The 11,459-nt window shown below is 33.0% G+C and overlaps 1 protein-coding gene across 2 annotated transcripts in view; it reads left to right on the top strand.

The window, feature by feature from the left end:
- Nucleotides 1–11,459, top strand: part of FAP (fibroblast activation protein alpha) — a 67,397-nt gene that overhangs the window by 17,864 nt on the left and 38,074 nt on the right. For both annotated transcript variants that reach the window (XM_006921127.3, XM_006921126.3), the window contains 5 exons: nt 2,545–2,617; nt 3,309–3,429; nt 4,328–4,482; nt 6,492–6,595; nt 8,388–8,523. In XM_006921127.3, the coding sequence (XP_006921189.1) occupies nt 2,545–2,617; nt 3,309–3,429; nt 4,328–4,482; nt 6,492–6,595; nt 8,388–8,523 (589 nt within the window). The remainder of the gene's footprint in view (nt 1–2,544; nt 2,618–3,308; nt 3,430–4,327; nt 4,483–6,491; nt 6,596–8,387; nt 8,524–11,459) is intronic.

The following is an 11,459-nucleotide window of genomic DNA, read 5'->3' as shown; positions in this document are numbered from 1 at the left end:
TGAGGCCAGGAAGCATGGGCCAAATAATAATGAGGAAACCATTAAAAAGAGTTTAGATTTTGTTCTGATGACAATAGGGAGTCACTGAAGGGTTTTAAATGGGAAATAACATGATCAGATTTGCACTTAACACTCTGACTAATAATGGACAATAAATGGGTCTAGTTACTCATCTTAATATGCTATCCGATTTGTTGTTATATAAAAGGGAAAAATAATTATATGTCTTGAAGAGGTATTGAAAAATCTTATGTTCTATTTCCTCTTTTGTCTAGCAAAAGCACAAGAATTTAGAAAATCTGTCTCCTTTTAAATGTTCAGAAAAGAATAACTCGGATTTCCTTAAACTGTCAAATTAAGAAATAGTACATAAAGTACATAAAGTAGAATCTAAATTTACTTAATGCACTCTGAGTCTTTCTCTTCTCTGTATCCACTTTGTCACCAAAATCGGGGAATATTTATTGAGTACTTACTATGTGAAATGCATATATAGGCGGATACGAATGAAATCAAGGTGTCAACTCTACTCTAAAGAAACACTTAGTAGTGAAGTGGAAACCTTACTCTTTCAGTACATTCCTTAAGGCTATAATTATTTTATTTTTCTTTTAATCATATTTAAATTCTCCAAGTCCAACTATGTTGAGGTTCACCAAATTAAACAGCATTCCAGAAGAATATGGCAATATTAATATTTTATTTATGGTTTGTAGAAGTTTTGTGGCATGGTATCATTTTAAATATTTAGCTTTTGTGCAGTGAATTTATTCAAACCACTGCTGTTGCTGTTGTTGTTTTCTTTACAACTATTAAGTTGCCAGATTGTTTTTTTGGAGGACTGGTCGGGTAAATATATGATAATTTAGGAAGTGAGGGATGACAAATTTGTGAGGTTCAAGACAAGATTAGATACAATTAACTTCACGTCTTTTGTGTGCCTCTAAAGAGTCTATAAAAATGAAGATAGTTCTGATTTGAAGCAAGGGAAGGAATACTGAAGAATTGACAGCCTTTGTAAAGCAGATTCCTTCACTTTGTCTCATACATTATTATCTTGCCAGTCATGAAGAGACTAACTGTGCGCTGAGATTTTCAGCTTGGTACTGTCTACATGCTTGCATAGGTGATCCCACAACATATGGAAATGTAAGACAATGTTACAGTGTCAAAGGTAACATGAACACTGATTTGAAACAAAATTAAAAACCAAGTGAAGAATATCTCCTATTTGGATCATTTCTTTGCCTGTGCCCTTGAACCTATGTCTTTCAATATGTTCCGCACCTTCTAGGGGCTGAGTGTTCATAAACTGCCCTCTGGCAGTCGAGATTCCCATTACAGCACCAATGGTCTTCTTCCCCCAGGGGCATCACTGTCCAATCAAACCTAATCCGTGCAGTACCATGCTCCTTCACTATTCATTAGGCCTCATGCTCCATGACCCAATAAGTTAAATCAAGGTGATGTGTGTTACAAGTCTTCACAGGCGTCCAGACTTTAAAACTATGGAAAAAATAGATATGTCAGGCATATGTTAGCTCCAAGTTTGAGATATTTTTTTGGAAGAGGAGACCAGAGAGTCTTCAAGCTCCTCACATTACACCTTGGAAGCGTGTCTTGTTTTTGTCTCCACAGATGCATTCCTGATGAAACCATTAATACAATCTTCAAGAAGATAATCAAAATTCAAACATGGCATCCTATGACTCTTTAACACATAAAAATCTGAACACATTCTTACTGAAGAGCTATAAATCTCTACAGTGCAAGCCAGTCAATTGAATATTTGCAGGGTTACTCCAAGGATCAAAGTGAGATTCTTGACCAACAGGATATTTGGAATTTCCCCATGGGTGGAGGACTTTGCAAGCTTAAGGCTTATTGCCCAATATACGATCTGTTTTTCAGTTTAGCGTGAGATCAGATGTTCCTTTTCGTTTCTGATTTCAAGTCAGATCCCTGGGGAGATTGTCAAATGGCATCTTACTTTCAAAAATTTGAAATGCATATGCATTCACAGAGATGGGGGCTGTGAATGAAAATGTGGAAGAGTGCATATTAAACTTCAGCACCATTATAGAATTTCAGAGCTGGAAGGTACTTCAGCAACCATCTCAGCCTGATGTGTACAAATTTTACAGTCTTGAGAGTTAAAGGTTTGAGTTTAATTAGGGGTCTGCCAAGAACTACCAATATGATTTTCGGCCATATCATTTTCTATAAAATGAGGGCGTTGCATTGGATGATTTCTAGAGATATTTCCACTTTCTCAGTCTCTAAATCTTTAATCCATTCACCACACTCTAAAGGTCAGAGACCCAGAGAAGTTAAATGACCTTTAAGTAACTAGCGAATAATTGCAACTACTACCCCATGTTTCCAGTTCCAAGTAGATACGTTCTTCCTTTAGGTTTGAAGAAGCAGAGAGGATAACCTTTCATTTTTATTGTTTATTGTTTTCTGTTTATGCAGAGGTTTTTTTTCCCACATTGAATATTAAGGTTTATCTATTCTTTTCTTTCTGTCTTTCTTTTCTTCTAGAGAGTTTGTAAGAAAAAATGAACTCCCTCACTCAATTCAGTATATATGCTGGTCACCTGTTGGGAGTAAATTAGTAAGTGTTTAAATTATGGAAGTGTTTAATCATTTAAATAAAAGAGGAGCCATTTGATTTTGGCCTTTGTTAAATTTCCCTGCTTAAAACAAAACAAAACAAAATTTTTATCACTATTTTAGTGGTTAAAAACAAAAAGAGTTTTGATAAATTGAAATCCATCTGAGAATTCCGCAAAATCTCATGCTCATGGATAGACTTCTTTAAATATCGCAGTCAGAAACTTTATCCTTATACTCAGCCAGAATGCGTTGTGCCAGAAAGCTTAAGAAAAATATGGTTTTCACAAGTTTCCCAGACTAGCTTCAGACAACATGAAATTTTGTCCAAGCTCTTATTTAAAGACTCTAAATAAAGATTAGATCTGGTTAGCTATTAATATTTAAAGATTTATTTGACTTTCTGTCAATACACATAATTATTTTGGGGGGGTAATAAAACAACTAATAAAATTATAGGCTTTATTCTTTATTTGATGTAGATTTTAAAAATTGTAATAGATGTTAATGTGAGCTGGTTGGGTTTTTTTTTTTTTTTTTTGACCTACTAAAATGATATTTTAGTTGTGAGTCTTTTGTATCTGGATTACCCCTCTGTTTAAAGGTATTAGGTGAATAATTAACACAAATATACAGTTCATTGTATTTCGTATGGAATTTCTCCTTATTAAGTAGCTTACCACTACTTCTAGGCATATGTCTATCAAAACAATGTCTATTTGAAACAAAGACCAGAAGACCCACCTTTTCAAGTAACATATAATGGAAGAGAAAATAAAATATTTAATGGAATCCCCGACTGGGTTTATGAAGGTAAGCTGTATTCTTGCTCTACTGCTGCAGTTTTAGGCTTTTAAATGAAAATAATTACATACATTTAATTTTATTTAAATAAGTGGTATGTTACTGAGATAGATGGTGGCATTTCTGAAAGCTGTTATCCAGGTTACAAATAGGATATACATGTCCTGAAAGAACAAAATTTTGTTATCAGACCGGTAGAATTTATTTTTTGAACATTATAAAATGGTAATGATAGTTTTTATTCCAAAAAGTATATGGTCCTTAGATACTATGTTAGCACATTTTCTCAGGGTTGTTTTCTCTTGAGAAATAAATCCTTTTTTCCAAAACTAAACAACTATCAGAATGATTTGCGGGGAGAATACTCTCAGTTTTTTATACTCTTGGGTATTTTGTTCTCTTTCTAGGTCATGTCAGATCCAGGACTTAACTGAACTTTAAAAGTTTTTCTGGTCTTTTCCTTCATTAAAAAATATACAACTAAACTTTTTTTTTTTTTTTTAATATTCACAGGAGAGAAAGTCAACTTTCAATGTTTATGTCACTCTCTAGTATAATTACAGTTCTTATTTTGGCTATTTTAGGTGACTATAAAAACCAAAAGCTGCCCCAAAAGGAAAAATTAATTATTGTTGATATGTTTATTATTTATTTTAAAAATTACATTTCTGATTAATGTCAATAACTAAGGAGACTAATTGATCTTTGATAAGGGGATATAAGGTTAAACTATTCCTCTAAAAACCAGATTATTTATCTGCTAATAACCAAAGTATGACATGTCACATCCACATTAAATAAACTACTTCAGTCAATACATGGATATATACAATGTATTCTGAAACCTTCATAGTGATTTTAAGAGTAAGCTGTAATTGTAACTAATATGCTAATATTTATTTTTCAGAGGAAATGCTTGCTGCAAAATATGCTCTCTGGTGGTCTCCTAATGGAAAATTTTTGGCATATGCAGAGTTTAATGATACAGAGATACCAGTTATTGCCTATTCTTATTATGGTGATGAGCAATATCCTAGGACAATAAATATTCCATACCCAAAGGTATGTTGACTATTTTTAGCAGATGCTTCTATTTCCCTGGTGTCAAAATGAGCAACCAATACCATGAATAGAGGTGGGATCAACAAGTTTGGAGAGCTTCTTATCCTTGTGCATTGTAAAGCAAACATTGTACTGTGCTCTATTATTTATATGGACATCTGTTGCTTTGGACATCTGGTTGTGCTGGATGAAATAGTCTTTGCTAAATCCATTGCAGAATCTTTGAAAAACATATGGTCTAGATCATGGAGGAAAAACAAGCTTAACTTAATTTTAATTTTCTCATATTTCATGCTCCAAATTCAGGGTAAAGTTCTGTTTTGCAATTCCCTCTTGAATTCTCATGTAAATGCAAACTAGAATGGGAAATACAAATGTGGACTTTATGTTCCTGTCAGGTAGAAGCAGGCATGAGTTATGGTCTTTTCTGGATATATAAGGTAGCTTAAGTCGTGAGCCTAGTTCTTTTTTTGAATGAATTAGACAGGGTGTGAGCCCAAAGTGCTTTACATTAATAGTCTAAAATTATTAGTGTGCATACTTCTCATTCATTCCCATGTCTGAAGAGAAGAGATGTTTATGTACAGTTAGACAATAGCCAGGTCACAGTGAAGCATTGTATCCTAATTTAATTTAGACAAGAAATCTGAAAGGGTATCAAAACATAAATTATCCTCTTGTACAAGGAATGAAAGTGATTTTAGAAGGCGGCTCATTGTCTTTTCATCTTCGTTGTTTTTACTTGCTAAGAGGAACATTGTCATGCATGGATCAGTGTGTTTCTATGTGACAAAGATGTGGTGGATGTGCATAGACACAAATGGATTCTGAAGTGTGCTGAAGTAGCCATAGTGAAGGAAATAGTCCATATAGCCTAAAATATATGCTTAAAGTCATTTGAGAATAGTCAACGGATAGGAGATGAGCGTTTAGTAGGAGACCCCTTAAGGGCTCTGTCTAAAGTCTTGAAAGCTGGAGACGTTTGGAAGTGAGAGGGGTGATCCTTGGGACTCAAGATGTAAAAAGACTTGGATATTTAGAAGGATGTAAGGGAACAGGAAGAGATGAAGAAACCTGGAACTGAGAAGTAATTGACACTGACAGAGAAGTTAGGACCCAATTCTCATGTTTCTTTGAAGGCTGAAGTTGCTGAATCATCTGACATTGGACTGAGAGGCTTCTGTGGAAGCAAGAAGTCAGCTAAACTTTGAGTGAAATAGGGAGGCCAGAGGAGAGCCTGGACAATTCCTTTGATAAATCTAAACAGTATAAGTCATTTAAGACTACTTATCTAAACTTTGTGAATTTAAATTATTTAACAATTATAAAATTCTCTTTTTCTGTGGTAAAATAACAGAGAAATTTTAGAAGCTGTCTGGGTGTGAATGATACGGTCATGCAAAATTTAGAGCATAAAATAGCACAGAAAACACAAAATAAGAAAAGTGCAAATTCCATGGACCTTTATTTGGAGGTGAAAATTTCTTAATTTGGGGGCGAGGGGGATGATAGCAGTAGTAATGTAACCAGCTAGGGGATGGATAGTTTGGTGATTGTCTGGATCAAATTATAGGGTAAGAGCAAAAAGTATTTTTCATTATTTATTCTTTACACTCTCCTCCCAAAACCAGTCCATCTCTGCACTCCCCCTAACACATGGAAAAATGATTATTATACTTATCTTAATATTAATAGTAATAATAGTAGGAAATATGTCTTAAAAATGAGAATATCAATTACAGAACTGCATTTTCAAATCCAAAATTTTTTCTCTATGAATCAAAGCTTCCTCATTAATCATTTAAAATATGTGTTTTCACTCTGATTGACACAATATTTGTAATTGTCCTGCAAGTAAAATTGAAATGAAATTCCTGGTCATGTTATAATTAGAATGTTTTCAACAGTAACATTTTTAGCTTGTACAAGTATGCTTAAATTCCTAAAGTGTCTTTAAAATGGTGACTATTAGAATTTTAAGATCTTATAGATCTCCATTTTCTCGGTAGGCTGGAGCTAAGAATCCTGTTGTTCGGATATTTGTCATCGACACTACTTATCCTGAACATGTAGGACCCAGAGAAGTACCAGTTCCAGCAATGATAGCCTCAAGGTATATTAATCTTAGATGCTTTCCATCTTTTAAACTGAATTTTAACACAAATTTCTTAATCAGTGTTTATACTTTTTTTCTGGTGAGTTTATGATGCGGATACTATAAGCATAAGTAAATAAATAAAATTGACATGCAAAGCTAAATACAGACAAAAATCACGTTTCTTAAATTGATTTTAAAACATTATTTCTTATTATATATGTAAAATGACCACAGTGATCAACTTAAAGGTTACTTTCTTCAGGTGTGTGAATGTCAACTTGGGACTAATAGACAGATAGTAAAATTAATATACATCCTCAGCTTGGCTTCTTTCAAGTCTGGCCTACCTTCTTTCCAACCCAGAGTTTGTAAATATATCATGCTTATCATATGTCTGTGACAAATAAGAGAAGATAAACCAAGCCTCTCCAACTAATAACATTTTTAACTAGGATGCAGTCTATTTGCAATTACCGGTTGTAGAATTAACTACTTTGAGATTGACTGCACACAGACAAGGAGCTGAAGCATTCTCACTTCCCCAGCACGGTGTCCTATGTATATCTTGTCTGATTAGTCCAGGGTAGAGGTCCCCAAACCCTGTGTAGTGAGCCTCCTTACCACTTCCCAAACCCTAAAAGATCAAGGCTTGGCTTCTTTCTTCTTGCTTCATAAAGAAGAGTCAACCAGGACTGAATAATTCATCCTTAACATGGAGAAGAGCCTTACCTGAGGCCTTTGCTGGTGAATCCATTCTTGGATAATCAAAAATGTGTTTAAATTTTTGAATGACCCCTTTCTCCCCATGCTAATATAGTTGATGAAAACTTGACTAAATAAATCTTTTTTTTTTTAATGTCTTTTGCCTTAGGCAAATGGAATGCAGAAAGAGTACCATATAAGGAGTCAAGAGCCTTGTTTGACTATCTGTAGAATACTAACAATATAACAGTAATAGCTAACATTTTTTGATCAATCACTATGTAACGAGCATAGTTCTTAAAACTTTAAACACTTTGGGCAAATCTTTATGGAAAACTTTAAAATTGGTAATATTCTTATTCCCAATTTTATATAGAAACAGAAGCACAGATATGATAAATAACAAGCCTAAGATAATATAACTAGTAAAAGATAAAGCCAGAATCTGAGTCAGAGAATCCTTCCAGTTCTGTGATTTCTTTTACATCAATATCCAGAATTCTGTGGTTCATTTACATGGATATTTTCTATCTTCTAGCCAAATAATCGTCACTGCCAGTCATGAACATCTATTATGTGCCAAGCACTATTTGAGTAACTTTGTATACATCATCTCTGATTATTATACTAACCCTAATTCCGCCCCCCTCCCCAACTATTGTCACAGTTGAAACTCGGCTTCCAACACAAACCTGCCTGGAGAGAAAGATGAGGGCTACACTTGGCCCTCACTTAACTAGTTAAAAAGTAAAAAATTGAGTTTTCGTATGCATAATAGCCAATTTAATGCTTTCCCACATCTAGATTGACCAATAGCTTTGGCCTTATGTCTTAAATTCCTTTCTAAGATGTAAAAATTCAAAATGGGAAGAAGACTCAAGTATAAAATAATTCCATTAGATGAATGAATTTCATCATAGATATCCCTTAAAAGTCAGTGGGTATTGTTTAAACTTTCTCTGCAGATAAAGAAAAGTTTTGTCTTCCTTATCCAGGATAAAATATTTTATGATAATAAAACTTATCCTTTAGAAAACAGAAATTAAGAAATTTTTTAATGTAATATTGGTTTATGGTTGTGACTGACTTTTGCTTTTATTTGCAGTGATTACTATTTCAGTTGGCTTACGTGGGTTACTGATGATCGAATATGTTTGCAGTGGCTAAAAAGAATTCAGAATGTTTCAGTCTTGTCTATATGTGATTTCAGGGAAGATTGGCAGACATGGGATTGTCCAAAGGTAGGTTATACTGAAACCACAGAAGTGTATTTCTGAAGGTGAAAGTACAAGAATGGGGACTTATTTACAGCTATAAACAGAATTACTGCATTCAATTCCTAATTGTTTGAGGAAAAAAACCTCTCTATTCACAGGTTCATTCTTTTTACTAAATGAATAAGATATATCTTATTTTCTTGAATGACTTTAGTTTGAATAGAGAAAAAGACTAACTCAACAATGTAACATTGGGAAAATCAGGTATCTGGTTCTGAATTAAGATAAAATCCATCTTTTTAAGATTACAAAATTGGTAGTCCAAAAAAGCGAAATAATGAAGATGAAAAAATAAGCTGTGCCTATTAGGAAAATAGATGTGTTCTATCAAAAAAAAAAAAAACGGAATATGTAAATGACAGCATGTTCAATTCAGTGTCAAACCTGAAAAATAAAAATTCAAAAGGAAATGGATATTATCAAAAGAAAGCCAAGTATTCCCATTTTAAAATCAAAAATAGATAACTGAGAACATAACATAAAATATTAGATCAAATCAACCTGCAATCCTATTTTAGGAGAGTGCTTTATACTGTGCTAATTTTAGGAGAAAAAAACTTGAAAACTAGGCAAAGATTTATTGTTGAGTTTTAATTGTTTCTATTGCTTAAATCCAAACATAATCTGTTGAATTAATGAGTCAGAAAACTACTTCACCAATTTAAAAGCTTTAAAATAAGCGTGTTCATAAGTACACACATTAGAGACTAAGAAATACAAAATGTTGTCTTTAAATAGGAAATTTGATGGGTACATTTCATGAGAAGTCTAATTATGAAGAAATGTTTCATTAAGCCAAATATAGAATAAACTTATTTTATAAAGTAAGAAAAAAAGCATAGAGCAATCAAAGTAAATCACTGAATTCCATCTAGAAATTAGGACATTATGTTTTGCAAGGAAAAAGTCATGTGAATCTGTTTGGAAATGTATCAGGACTATAACAGTCAACATTACTCAGGCTAAAAATATTTTTTAAAATCACTACTGTGTCTCTAACAAGCTTTACTACTTTTAAAGGAATATGCTAGAAACTTATTTTTATCTTATTTATATTTTGATATACAAAGCAGAAAGATGTTGGCTTAAATGCAATATCATAGGGAAAAAAAAGAGGATAGAATAAACTTGATTGTGCTAGTTAATTAGAAACCATTGGTCTGATTAGTCAGCTTTGGATGTATGTCTTTAACATTTTCATTGAATCTGAGTGTTAGAAATTATTGCTTCAATTTTGTTAGTTTAAAACTATAAATGATATCATTTAGATATCATTTTTAGCTCCTAAACTAGGCATTTAAAAACTATGATTGCTTTGGAGTCTGAAATTCTAAATTATCAAAATCTGAGACAACTTATATCCAAACTGACAGAACATATAAGATGCTCATTCAATGAGATGTGGAATTCCCTGGAATATAAACCTTAGTTTTATGGCCAAAAACAGTGAGTGCATATTAGAATACCAGATTTGAATAACCTTAGGATTTCAAAACAACCTCTTTTTCAACATAGTCTAATAAATACATACAACACATTTTCAGATTTAAGAAAAAACAGAGTATTGATTTTCCAGCAACTATACTCACGATTGATGTGTTTGTGTGTGTGTGTGTGTGTGTGTGAAAAAATAATGTTTAAGGTTAAGTGACCTGACAATATTTTATTCATATTGGAAGTTATACCCCAAACAAAAAACAAAACTGTTAATAGTTTTTATTTATTTCTTAATAAATAAGATTTAATAAGAAATTTATAACTTTGGAAAAAAACATCTTTCATATTATTCTACCTTCTGTGAAGAGAGAATTAAAATTAATTTTTTCCTTATGGCTAAAAATAACAAATCAAAACAGTTTTACTATTTTTTCAAGTCTTCTCTTGTTTTCTCTGAGGCACTGGCCTATCTCTATAGGAGAAAGTCCAAACTATGTTTTTAAAATTTATTATTCCCTTGGTTTCTATGACAGTTCTTCTCTTATGATTCTCTTTCTACTTCACTGATTATTCTTTTCCTTTCAAGCTCTTCTTCTTCCGACTTCTCTAGCAATCTTAGTACTCTCCAAGTTAATATATTTGCAAGATAGGCTAACTACTATAAAACAACAACCACCAACAACAAAACCCCTCCAGTAATTCAGTGGATTAATACAGTAGAAAATTTTTGCACATTCATGTTCTCATCCAATAGTGAGTCTAGGTAAGTAGGAAATGGTGAGAGGTGGGGGATGGCTCTGCTCCGCACAGTCATTAAGGAACCCAAGTTGATGGCATTTCTGCTATCTTCACCTGGGGACTTCCAAGGCAAGTCCAAGGTCATTCAACATTCTTCTGGAGAATGAAAAAAAAAACAATAGCAAAACATATATAAGAGGCTTTTACAGGTCTGGTCTAAAAGTAGCAGAAGTCATTTCTGCTCTTACACCATTGATTAGAACTTATCACATGACACATTCAACTGGAAGGGGGCCTGGGAAATGTAACCTTGTTGTAGTTCTAGCAGAAAGAGGAAATGGTTGCTGAATATCTTATAGTCTTTGTCACAATTCTCTACTTACTCTCTTTAGATAATTTTTATTTATATCAGAGGTTTCAGTTACCACTTGCCTCTCAAATTCATTTTGAGGATGTGAACTTTTAAATATCTCTGGCTATATCTTCTCTACTCCATCCTTAGATTTGGGTTTTTATCATCCTTTTCCAAATATTACAGTAACCTTCCAACTGATCTCTTTGCCTCCTTTTATCTTACCCATGTCTAATTCACTATCTGAGTCATATTTACAATTGTATTTTCCAAATTGTGATTTTGAAATCCTTCAAAGGATTTATCTACAAGAGAAATCCAAACTTCCTAGGGTGGCATAAAACTTTCTCCAAGACCTTGCGGATATCTCTGC

This window comes from Pteropus alecto, unplaced genomic scaffold (genome assembly GCF_000325575.1).
Source record: "Pteropus alecto unplaced genomic scaffold, ASM32557v1 scaffold3, whole genome shotgun sequence".
In the NCBI taxonomy this organism is placed as follows: Eukaryota; Metazoa; Chordata; class Mammalia; order Chiroptera; family Pteropodidae; genus Pteropus; species Pteropus alecto.
The sequence above is the reverse complement of the archived record's forward strand: the minus strand, read 5'-3'. Positions and strand labels throughout refer to the sequence as shown.